Source organism: Adiantum capillus-veneris, chromosome 2 (genome assembly GCF_014529385.1).
Source record: "Adiantum capillus-veneris isolate H3 chromosome 2, ASM1452938v2, whole genome shotgun sequence".
NCBI classification, from domain to species: domain Eukaryota; kingdom Viridiplantae; phylum Streptophyta; class Polypodiopsida; order Polypodiales; family Pteridaceae; genus Adiantum; species Adiantum capillus-veneris.
Window position 1 is genome coordinate 151385738 of NC_140932.1, and position 11516 is coordinate 151397253.

Consider the following 11516-nt stretch of genomic DNA (forward strand, 5'->3'; position numbering starts at 1 on the left):
TTAGGCTCTCTATATCTAGGGTCACATGATCCTCTCTATTACATTGATCATTTGGAAGGAAGCATAACACAAGAAATCCATTTGGGTTAAGTGAAGGGAGCATTTGGTTGACTTGCCTCTCAAGAGCTTCGCGACTTTCTTGTGTCTCCTTTTTCTTCCCTTTCTTATCCATTTCTTCACTCTTGGAGGTAACTTCCTCAACCTTTATATCTTGCTCTTTAGATGTCAAAGAGCCTATCAGTTGTTATCCATGTCAAAACTTAAAAATTATTGGCTTGGTGCAATTCTAATTAGTATAACTATCTATTTATGTGTATGTGTGTGTGTGTGTGTGTGTGTGTGTGAGAGAGAGAGAGAGAGAGAGAGAGAGAGAGAGAGAGAGAGAGAACACATACCTCCCCAACTTCCCACTCTTTGACGCGGGATGCATGTAAAGAAAACATCATCTCCCACAAGCAAGCACTACGAGAGAAGAAAGGGATGCTTATCGTTTGCAAAACCAAATATGCTATTATCGAGACGACATTCACGTCTTGTTTCAAATGTGTCACATGAAGCCTTGAAAGACACCTAAGAAAGAAAACCACCATGATTTTTGCATTGTTGGTAGCTTAAAAGCCTTTCGAAGGGAGTGTTTTAAGATCATGTGGAGAACAAAAACACACACACACACACACACACACACACACGTGTAACAAAGGGGGTGACGAATCCTAGCTGTTACCAGTTAGCAAAAATTAAGTATAGGAGGTTGTGGGGTGTCATTGTCTTTCCCAAGTCATGACTTGCACACCTCTATGTAAAATTTATGAGGCATGAGCGCCTTCGGATAGGAAAGAAGAATAAAAGTGAGCCCTTGAATGTGCATTAGAGGCATGACTCTTTATAATAAAATTCATGCTGGGATGACTTTGGCTGGGATGTATTAAGAGGGTTCAAAATAAAATACTGGGCCTCAAGCGACCTTTGGAGTTCCTCTCTCTCTCTCTCTCTCTCTCTCTCACACACACACACACACTCACACACGAAGAGGGTGCTCTCTCTCTCAACCTATCTCCCATTTCCAACTTTTCCGTGTCTCCTAAGTTCTCTCTCTCTCTCTCTCTCTCTCTCTCTCTCTCTCTGTGTGTGTGTGTGTAGACTCCGAGCTTTTTGCCTTCACATAACCGTGCATGGGCTTGTCAACTCATCTCTCTCTCTCTCTCTCTCTCTCTCTCTCTCTCTCACACACACACACACACACACACACACACACACACACACACACACATCTAGATCTCTCTGTTTAATCCATGATGCTTTGATGTAAAGCTTCTAGATTTCCTCCATCCCTCTTGAGCACTTGTTAACACACCGGACCTTCTCTAGCTAGGCAGAGCTCTTCATACACAGCTAATTGAGCTCTTATCTGTATAGTGCAATTTTAGTTGCATGAATTGAATTTGGTTGATGGGTTCCAGTTGCTCCGTCAATCGGCGCAATGAGGAGGAGTGGTGCCGGCCGCGCATCGCACAGTCTATCACAGGCAAGAACAAGAAGAGAAAAAAGAAGAAAATGGATGAGGAGAGAAGGAAGCATCTATTACAGGCTCTGAGTGCCGAGGCGCAGACGAGCGAGATTCTGTCTCGGATCCCTGGCCGCATTTACAACAATGGCAGCACGAGCTCGGCATGCGCCTACACGCAGCAAGGCAAGAAGGGCACCAATCAGGATGCCATGCTTGTGTGGGAGGTGAGCACAAGATCATCAATTTTTGACATGTCTGTATGCACATGTGTTTGTGGCACAACAGGAGTGACTTCAATTTTCTTGTAGCATATCAACAAACGTGACAATGTATGGCATTAAATGGCTATGGCTTTGTTTTGCAGCACTTTGCTTCAAGGCAGGACACGTTGCTGTGTTGCGTGTTCGACGGGCACGGGCCATACGGCCATCTAGTAGCAAGGAAGGTGAGAGACACATTGCCCACCAAGTTGATGGGCCTGTGGAAGGCGCGCATGAGGGGAGACATAAACATCATCGAAGACGAAGAAGATGGGGATGATGAAAGCGACGAAGAAGGCGATAGCAATGAGAAACCCGATGAGAATTCGGGATATGCCAAGCGCCAGGGTCGACAAAATTTTGAGGATGTCAATCACAATTCAAGGCAGAGTGAGCAACAAAGGTGTAGCTGGGCAATGAGGGTGTGGAGGGAGTCCTTCATGAGGGGATTCCGCTCGATGGATCGGGATCTACGGATGCAGCCGACGATCGACTGTTTTTGCAGCGGCACTACTGCCATCATCCTCCTGCAGCAGGTAATTAATGAGTTTGTTTTTCTTGGTGTATTTCAATTCTGTCTCTGTGTGTGTGTGTGTGTGTGAGAGAGAGAGAGAGAGAGAGAGAGAGTGTTTATATGGTAAATGAAAGAGAGAGAGTCTCTGTAGTATGGCCATTTCATTTACCATAGACTCTCTCTCTCTCTCTCTCTCTCTCTCTCTCTGCGCCACGGGATGAACGTGCGAGTAGTTGCTTGAGGGATGGCCAAAGCTTTAAAAAAATAACAAAAAACACTAACCTTCTTAATCTTAATTTTATAAAATCGTTGTTAATTCAATCTCCATTTTTCCAACGTACAATGATTCTTGGGAGTAGCATATTGAAGAAGCGCGATGTCGGATCCACAAAGGGAGGGATCCACGCGCTCATTCATTGTCAACTATTTTTTTGAACATAGAACGCAAATTTAAATTCATTGTGAATGCTCCCCCCCCCCCCCTCCCACCCCAAAAAAAAAAAACAAAACTATTTTGCAAAACCTACATATGAGAAATTTCCGAGGTAAATTGACCACTAAGTTTCTCTAAAATTTGTAGGCTTTTTTTTCGACACACTAGAGGGCCCACACCGGGAGGTGCTTATTCCTTCCAAATATGAGCCATGTTACATGGTCGGACAAGGGCCGCGTACCATCGTGCAAGAGCCACCCATAAACATCACCATGGCCACCTAATTGATGCACCGCGTGCTAGGAACGACAGAGAGAACTTGTAGCAACCAACTAGGAACCTCCTCCTCCGGTGACCCACCCCAGGAGGAGGATGCACTCGAGTGTCCAAGCGTAAGAGCCCTAGCAACGTGAACATCAGGTGAGCACAAGGTGTCCCTCTAGAGTGTGACCCAACGGGGTTTTGAACCCACAACCCGTAGGTTGAGAGGCCAAACCCTTACTGTTAAACCAACTCTTTGGGGACAAATTTTGTAGGTTTTCTCACCTTCAAATGTAAATTTTAGATGTAAACCTCAAATTTGCGGGTGGAGCAACAGTGCGGGTTATGTGAACTCACACGGTCTCTTGTCAACAAATGTGAAACAAATATGAATTATATCATTGGATTAAGTGTTATGCTTACAATTTTGAGACAGTTGAAAGTGTGCCAATAGTGTAGTGCTTAACTTGTGCGCTTGTGATATAATTCACCATCTAATTCCTTGCTTTTGACGTAGTCATAGGGAAAATATGCACGGTAAGCAGTGTAGTATGCTCACAATGACAATAGTGTAATGTACTTGGAAGGTTGAGGGTTCAAGTAGCAAGCTAACGTTTGGTTCCCAAACTCAAATTGGAGTGACTACATCATAGAATGATCGTTGGGACGTACTTCCTCCTTATTGCTTTGCTTGTAAGAGACTAGGTCACATGGAAACTACACGTACACATGGGGTTGTGCATGAGCAAAGAAAGCAAGCAGAGGAGTAGGAGAGACAAGAGGCTCAACATGAGTCCCTTAGCTACATGTATTTTAGAAGGACTAGAACACGTGTAGAAAGGACTAGAACAAGAGAGGAAAAGAAGACAATTGTGGTAGTTAGGGGTGCCTCATCACACTGTGGTGTATATAGGTGAAGGGTTTAGAACAAATGTAGAATGGACTAGAAGAAGAGAGGAAAAGAAGACAATTATGGCAGTTAGGGGTGCCTCATCACACTATGGTATATAGGTGAAGGGATTCCACAACGAGAATTCTACCTATTTAGATGGTCCCTCTTCTTCAGTAGTACTAGTACTGTCTATCTCCTTTAGGCTTGATGACAAATCTTCTATTTCTACCCACCTTGATAGCTATGATAGAGATGAGATCACACAGTGTGAGGAGCACTTTTTTGCATCTTATATGCCTATATATTAGGATACTTCTGAGGTTGAAAAGCAAAAAATAGTTTTATTTTTCGTCGGATGTTTTCTTTATTTGGATTAACCTCCAATGTAGTCGCCATTTTGCAATTGGGGAATGCACTCTTTAGATGCATAACCAATAAAAGATATTAATTTGTAATATGGGGAGAGAGAGAGAGAGAGAGAGAGAGAGAGAGAGAGAGAAGAAGAAGAAGAAGAAGAAGAAGAAGAGAGTTTTAACATCGTAGGAAACTATCCCAAGCGACCTTTAAGATCTATCCGACGATGAGAGTTGACCTCAAGACCTCTTAATCAAGAGGAAAATGGCATAACCAATCTACCACATGTGGGTGATAGAAAGGTTATACCATTTTCCTTTTTCATGTGACTAAAGTTGTAAGCTCCTCTTAGAAATTCTGATCATTTCATTGATTTCCCCTATAAAATATTCAATTGCATGCACTTTTCAACAACCCGGAGTTTGCAAGAAATCTTTCCAACTCTCTGTGAAGGTCCACAATACCAAGTTTTGGTGATAGCAATGTCATGGTCTCACACTTTTTTCAAGCTCTTTTGGAGCATTTTTAAATAGACTTCATCCTTGTCATCGACAATAAATGGCCTTAAATGTGGATGAGCATCGACTCGACTCGATCTCTAGTTTGAGACTTTTTAATTCCACTCTTAGAAAATCTAAGCATTTCCTCATGTCTTCCAAAAGGAATTTAGTTGCCTTCATTTTCTCCTTCTGCAACCCTGTTTTAAACATGTACATCAATATAAATGATTTACATATGGTGAAGTGTGAGACTGCTTGGCACTCTCATATGCAAACAATAGGTAAGTATGAGACTTGGCTCTGAACTTATCTTCTTGGATTTGGTCAACTCATTTTGCTTGACAATCTAATCTTGGATGCTTCATACTACCCATCATAAGTCTCGTAGCAAATTCCTATAATGCTTTCAAAAACAGGTGTCAAATTTCTTATTCCGGTCGGACTTGATATATGTTGGTAGACCATATAGTCGGTATAATCATCAACAACTAACATAGCTACTTTAGGAGTCTTAACATTAGACTCTTAGGAGTAAAACTTGCCATCTTGGTTAGTCTATCCACAATAACCTAGATAGACTTGTGCCCCCTTTTTGCTCTAAAAATCCTACAAAAAATCCATACTGATGCTCTCCCATTCTCTTTCATAACTCTTGTATAGTACTTGGCACTCTACCTTTATACCGTAAATAGTGAATCATCTTGGCTCGAGGGGTGCATCTTAAAAGAAATTAGGTATCACGTGCAATCAAGTGTTAGTAAAAAAAATCCTCTACGCATTTTTCAAATTTTGAATAAAAACACCCCTCTTTCTTTACAAACTTACAACTTTTTAAAAAAAATTGTTCCCTCTTGTAAGTGTAAATGTATAATAGCGATAATACATCCTCCTATTGAGTGCACGTCATACACCTATATATCTACAAGGTGCACGCCTCGGGATCTAGGGGTAGTTTCTTCCACTTGAAACTCTCTAAGGCACTTGTTGATGCCTCATTTTCTTAATTCATTGGTAACTAGGATTCTCATTATGTATGGTAAATATGTAGGATTAGGTTTATGTTTCCATTTAATAATATCCACTAGGTAGACCGCTATCATTGGCATTTTACCAAAGAAATATTAATTTGTTTCCCTTTGTGATGTCTAAGCTCGTAGGTGAAACACTACCATAGATTTGGCACCATACAAATAGGGCTATATGTTGCAATGCTCTAACTTAGTTTTGCTAATGTCTAGAATACCACCATGAAACACTCCTAGTATAAACTTACCTAACAGGGTCTTAAAAGGTTATTCATTAGCTTTACGAACGTACCAACATCTCCCTAAATTTACTAGTCCGAGTGGGTATCAGAGCTCTTAGCCTTGCTTCCAGCATTCATGGACTCTCTCTATTTCAAGGCTTTCTTAGAGAGCTCCCTTGCTTATTCTTCTCATTGCTTAAGCCTCAAAGTGGCAAGAAATCTTTTTTGTTATGGAAAATCTATTATTAACCTCCTTTTTTATAATGATAATCAATCTATATATCCAATTTGACCAAACTCTATGTGTTGAGTGAGTTGCAAAGTGAAGTTCGTATTGCAGTGAAGGCGGGTTTAGCCTTGTGAGACTAGAGTTGGTTGCTTTGGAATTTGACTACTTCATTTGTCCCAACTTTGCATTCAATGTTCCTATGCATTAGATTCATCTAGGACTTTTGTTATCTCAACTTTGTACTTACAATCTTTATGAAAAAAAATAAAAGTTCATTGTCCATTCTAAAGACGTTACTAGATTGGTGAAGAGATTTACACTGACTGCTATAGAAAAACCTAGGTTTAGTGTAATCCCACTCACAAATTTTGAAAGTCAACTTTAAAATTGGCAAGAGACTTACACCAAGTGCTTGAAAAGACCTAGGTTTAGTGTTATCGCACTTGCAAGTTTTGAAATTCAACTCCAAATTTAGATTTGAAGGCGAGAAAACCTACAAATTTTAGAGAAATGTGGTGTAACAACCTTTGTGGCTCTGCTTCCCAGCATCAAGCCGACATGCAGCCCAACGATGCTTCCAACACCGTCCTTTCCTTCTCAAGTTCTAGTGATTTCATTTGCTAACTCTAATTGAGTGAAGGTTCTCTTCTTCGAGGAGTCTCTCCCTACTAAGACTAGGTGTGTACGCTTTGTGTTCATGATTGAGAAGTCGAGCCTCGCTTTATATCCTTGTGTCTTGGCTTCCAAATTGCTTATCATATCTTCAACAAATTTCTTTGTATCCTCTCCTTGCCTGGCAAAGATGATGTATTCACGAGTGATAGATTCCTGGGGGATTCACTAGTTGTACTACGGAGATGTCGCCTGCGTGCACCAAAATTTCCTTTTTGACCCCTATATATAGGATGCTCTTTGTAAATTATATCCTTGTTTCCTTATAAAAGACCCTTCTCGTTATCCCATATGGTAATCTTTAGTCAATACCTCGGGGCTAGATTGTTGGGGAAGTTTCAATGTTTGTGAGATTGAGATAAACTTTAAGGGGTACTTTGGGAATGTTTGTCAAAATTTGAAAAGTATGAGGGATGTTTTCATAAATTTTAGGGGGCATTTTGGTCATTTCTCCCTTTTTTAACGTGCTCAATTGAGTGACTAAAACTTGCTAGCCCAAAAATGGAAGGCTACAAAGGCCTCTAATGGCCCTCAAAAGTTGTAGATGAAGTCCTCCATAAAGTCTAAGTTGCAAAAGAAACCCAAGCTTTGTCTTCATAGAAGCAAGGTAGGAAATAAGTCTCCATCAAAGGCCTATTTCTCCTCAAAAAATTTCAGCCACGGCCCATGATCCTTGGGGACATTTCTAGACACCTTGATAGTGAAAATTGTGATATTGGGTGAGCATGTTAGACGTTATAGAATTAACTCGATACAAACCTGCACCACAACATTAAATGACACCTCTCAACTAGAGGGGATCAACGGACGCAGATTGCGGCTAATATCCAACCATCTGATTGGATCCAAATAGATATGTCCCATTTAGAGGTGAGCTTTAAAATAGTAAAGAGCATATTTCACACCGACATGATAGATCGCATCTGTATTTTGTCATTTTTGGCTTGCCAAAGGAAGGACTATCACAAGAAGATTTGGAAATTTTCTCATGTAAGAAAACGCAGTCTTTTTCAGTGTTTTTCATACAATGCATAACATCATGAGCTTCTGCTCGGGAGGCACCGCATACCTAGGTAGGTACGATTGGGGGCACGGGACCCCCGGCCCGGTGCCTCCCTCATAGAAGCTCATGATGTTGAGGTAAGTTAGAATGTGGGAATTATTGTGAGAATTTGTCCAAAACTTCTTGTGTGTGTGGTGGGGTGATTTTTTTTTTGCTAAGCGCAAAGTGATGATGAGTTTTTGATGTATAGTATTTTCTTCACTCAATAATATAGAGATGATGAGATTGGTCTAAGCAATTGTTTTTCCTCCTTTTAGTTCAAAACAATCATGACTTTGAGGTGGTTATCTATAAATCAATTATGGTTTTAGTCACATGAAGTCATAATAATGTTCTTTGAAATTAAATAATTTACATACTATTTTTCTTCTCTTTTTGTTATGAGTTCTCTTATAGTTTTAGTTTTATGAAGTCATAATAAGGTTCATTTTAAGATATTATAAATTAGGTACTTTTGAAATTATAAATTAGGTACTTTTGAAATTAAATCTTATGCATATGATTTTCCTTTTTTTAAAATGTGTGTGTGTGTGTGTGTGTGTGTGTGTGAGAGAGAGAGAGAGAGAGAGAGAGCAAAATCAATAAATATATCTCTCTTTGTACTTCATGTATAGAGGTCTTTTAGGCTTATGAAAAGGTTAATCATTTTCAATTTCAATTCAACTTGCTATGTTGCCACAGTTTTTTTTTTTTTTGCAATCCATCAGCAAGTTTTACAGGATTGCGTCCACACACACCCGCATGTCGCAAGGGTTGATCCATAGCAGTGCGCTTAAAGCCCCTTGCCTTTATCATATTTGGATTGTTTAGTCTCCTTGCTTTGTTAATGTAGAAGGCAGGCCATTTTAATCTTAATTAACTTGTTGGTATGCCAGATATGGAATAGAATATTTTATCAATAGCTAATCATCTAATAATATATGATAGTAGGCTATGTGTGTGCGTGCACTGTGCGGATGCGTATGTGTAAAAATGTGTGCATGTGTATAAAAATGTGGTTTCTCCTCTTTTGATTCCTTTTGGTGATGAAAGGTCAATCTGATGGATCGAACCTTGATTGCTAACCTCCTAGCAACAAAATTAAGCAATGTTTACTAACAGAACTTTGTCTTTAGCACACACTAGAGCAAGGGCTTATTGATTAAGAAGAATAACCAAAGTATGCACATTATGATAAATATGGGTTGTGAATATTCCATTAACGATCCGAATCTACTGGCCCGTGCACGCATTTTGCCTACCAAGTGCCATCAATGCAAGAGATAGCTATTTTTTGGCACTGCTAAACTAAGTAATATGTGGATTCTTGATTGCAATGGTGTAGGGGATGGAGCTTATGATGGGGAATGTGGGAGATTCGAGGGCCGTCCTAGCTACCTATATGCATTCTGGCCACTCAAATACAAGAGGAAGGCGCAAGACTGGGATAAAGGAACCAACAAGCAAGCTCCAAGCAATCCAACTTACTCTTGACCTCAAGCCAAATTTACCAAGTAAATGGAAATCACTTCTTTTTCATGGATCAAAAGTCTTTGTTGTCTCAGTCCAAACTAAAATCGCGTTTGACAGTTTAAAGCATTTCGACGATATGGTCCGTTTGATTACATGTAATGGCTGTCATTGTAAATCAACATTTGCAAAGTGAAAAAAATCCCGCATCAGCATTGTGGGCATGCTAGTCTCAGCAGTTCTCCAAGCGTTAATGTACATGATTTGATTTGAGTGGACATGATATTCTCATCTAGCATTATACACATACACCCATGCTTTGCATGTTTGCACATTTGAAGTAAGATGAGAACAAGAAGAGAGTTGGTCTCTCACAAAGATTGTCGTATTTACTTTTATGCAGGGGAGGCAGAGAGGATAAGAAGGTGCAAAGGAAGAGTTTTTGCAATGGAAGATGAGCCAGACGTGGCAAGAGTGTGGTTGCCTTACGACAATGCTCCAGGCCTGGCCATGGCTAGGGCCTTTGGAGATTTTTGCCTTAAGGACTACGGCCTCATCTCGGTGCCCGACATCACCTACAGGACGCTCACTCCTAATGATCAATTCGTCATCCTTGCGACAGATGGGGTAAGCAAATCACAGCACGTTGATGAGCATATAGGGTAAAGGAGCCAATTATGAGACGTGCTTTGCTAGGGAAACAAACATATCCATCACCAATTTAGAGACAAAGATTTGGAATATGCTTGGAATCTTGATAATGTGTCCTTTTGTGATTTGCTAAAGAATGTACCATTGGCATTGCGGTCTCTAATGCCTCAAGAAATATGGTCATTCCATTTCACAGATTTGGGATGTTATGAGCAATAGCCAAGCTGTGGAGGTAGTGGCATGCGCACCCTCGAGAGTCACTGCCGCACGACTCCTTGTAGAGACAGCAGTCCGCGCATGGAGGCTCAAGTATCCCACATCCAAGGTGGACGATTGCGCGGTTATATGCCTCTTTTTTCATCAAGAAGCAAGCACAACCATGCGGTGCCATAGTCCAGCAGCCACATCCACTTACTACTACAGTGAAGGAGACGACGAGGATCATGATGGGGACGACGAGAAGGAAGATGAGGATATCATACCTGCCAAAGACACGCCCAAACTTGCACCCTCCTCTCCTCCTTCACACAGTAGGAAATCAAGAGAGATGCAGTCAAGTCAGCTTTCATACATAACTGACCCAAGTGCAATACATGGAGTGGAACCAGAGGAGATAATGTGGGATGTCCTCTCGGGCGGAGCGCACACATCGCACCACCGCATTGATGTAGAGAGCTCTCCAAACAATACACCATATCCAGGGTATTTTGTAGATACCGATGAGGCAAGCCCCCCTTCTGTGTTGGAAATCCAAATGATCGATTTGCCTGGCTCTTCAAGCTTACAGAGGAAGGGTAAAGAGCAGACAGCAATGTCTCCGCCACGTAGAAGCCTTGCAGAATACATGAGCTCCAATGGCGATGGTGGGCAAGAAGATGATGACGAGTGGTCTGCACTTGAAGGAGTAGTGAGGGTGAACTCCATTTTGAACTTGCCTCGCTTCAAGGAGGGTGATGACCCATCGATGAGAAGGGCGTGAACGGTGGGATTCGAACCCTAGTCTTCAACGTTCATATCCACTGTGTCTACCATATTCTATGCACTAGCCCCCCATATTCAGGGATTAGGCACCATTTTTGTAAGTTGATACTTGTAATATCGCAGCATTGCGTCCACCAACTCAAACTTAAATTCCCTAATGCTTAACCAAGTACATTTGAGAACGGTGCAATATCTAATAGGGCTAACCCCTCAATAATGACCATCTTGTATCAAGTATTGATTTCTTAACCTCTAGGCACAATATGCATTTTTTTTAAAACTTTAGCGAGCCGGGGGGTTGGGCACAGGCGTCCGGCCTACTCTCGCAAGGTGAAGCTTTTGTCATTGATTTCTTAACCTTTGCACACAATATGCATTTATTCTTACATGAATCCACACATCTTCCTTGCAAGCCAAAAAACTACCATTCTCTCCCCTAACCACTATCCCCTTTTTCATGTCCACTTTTTCTGGGCCGCTCATTATCAGTCAACCCCCCCCCCC

At 41.1% G+C, this 11516-nt stretch overlaps 1 protein-coding gene across 1 annotated transcript; it reads left to right on the plus strand.

Moving 5' to 3' along the window:
• The first annotated feature begins 730 nt into the window (after positions 1 to 730).
• LOC147463861 (putative protein phosphatase 2C 75) lies at positions 731 to 11246 on the plus strand. Its single transcript, XM_086491663.1, has 5 exons — positions 731 to 1731; positions 1872 to 2303; positions 9256 to 9424; positions 9784 to 10007; positions 10228 to 11246. The coding sequence occupies exons 1-5, from the start codon at positions 1450 to 1452 to the stop codon at positions 11008 to 11010; spliced, it is 1890 nt and encodes a 629-aa protein (XP_086347789.1). The 5' UTR covers positions 731 to 1449; the 3' UTR covers positions 11011 to 11246.
• The last annotated feature ends 270 nt before the right edge of the window (positions 11247 to 11516 follow it).

Coding starts and splice junctions, on each gene's coding strand:
- LOC147463861 (XM_086491663.1), top strand. CDS start 1,450: ATGGGTTCCAGTTGCTCCGTCAATCGGCGCAATGAGGAGGAGTGGTGC. Junction 2,304..9,255: donor CCATCATCCTCCTGCAGCAG/GTAATTAATGAG, acceptor GCAATGGTGTAG/GGGATGGAGCTTATGATGGG. Junction 10,008..10,227: donor TCATCCTTGCGACAGATGGG/GTAAGCAAATCA, acceptor TCCATTTCACAG/ATTTGGGATGTTATGAGCAA.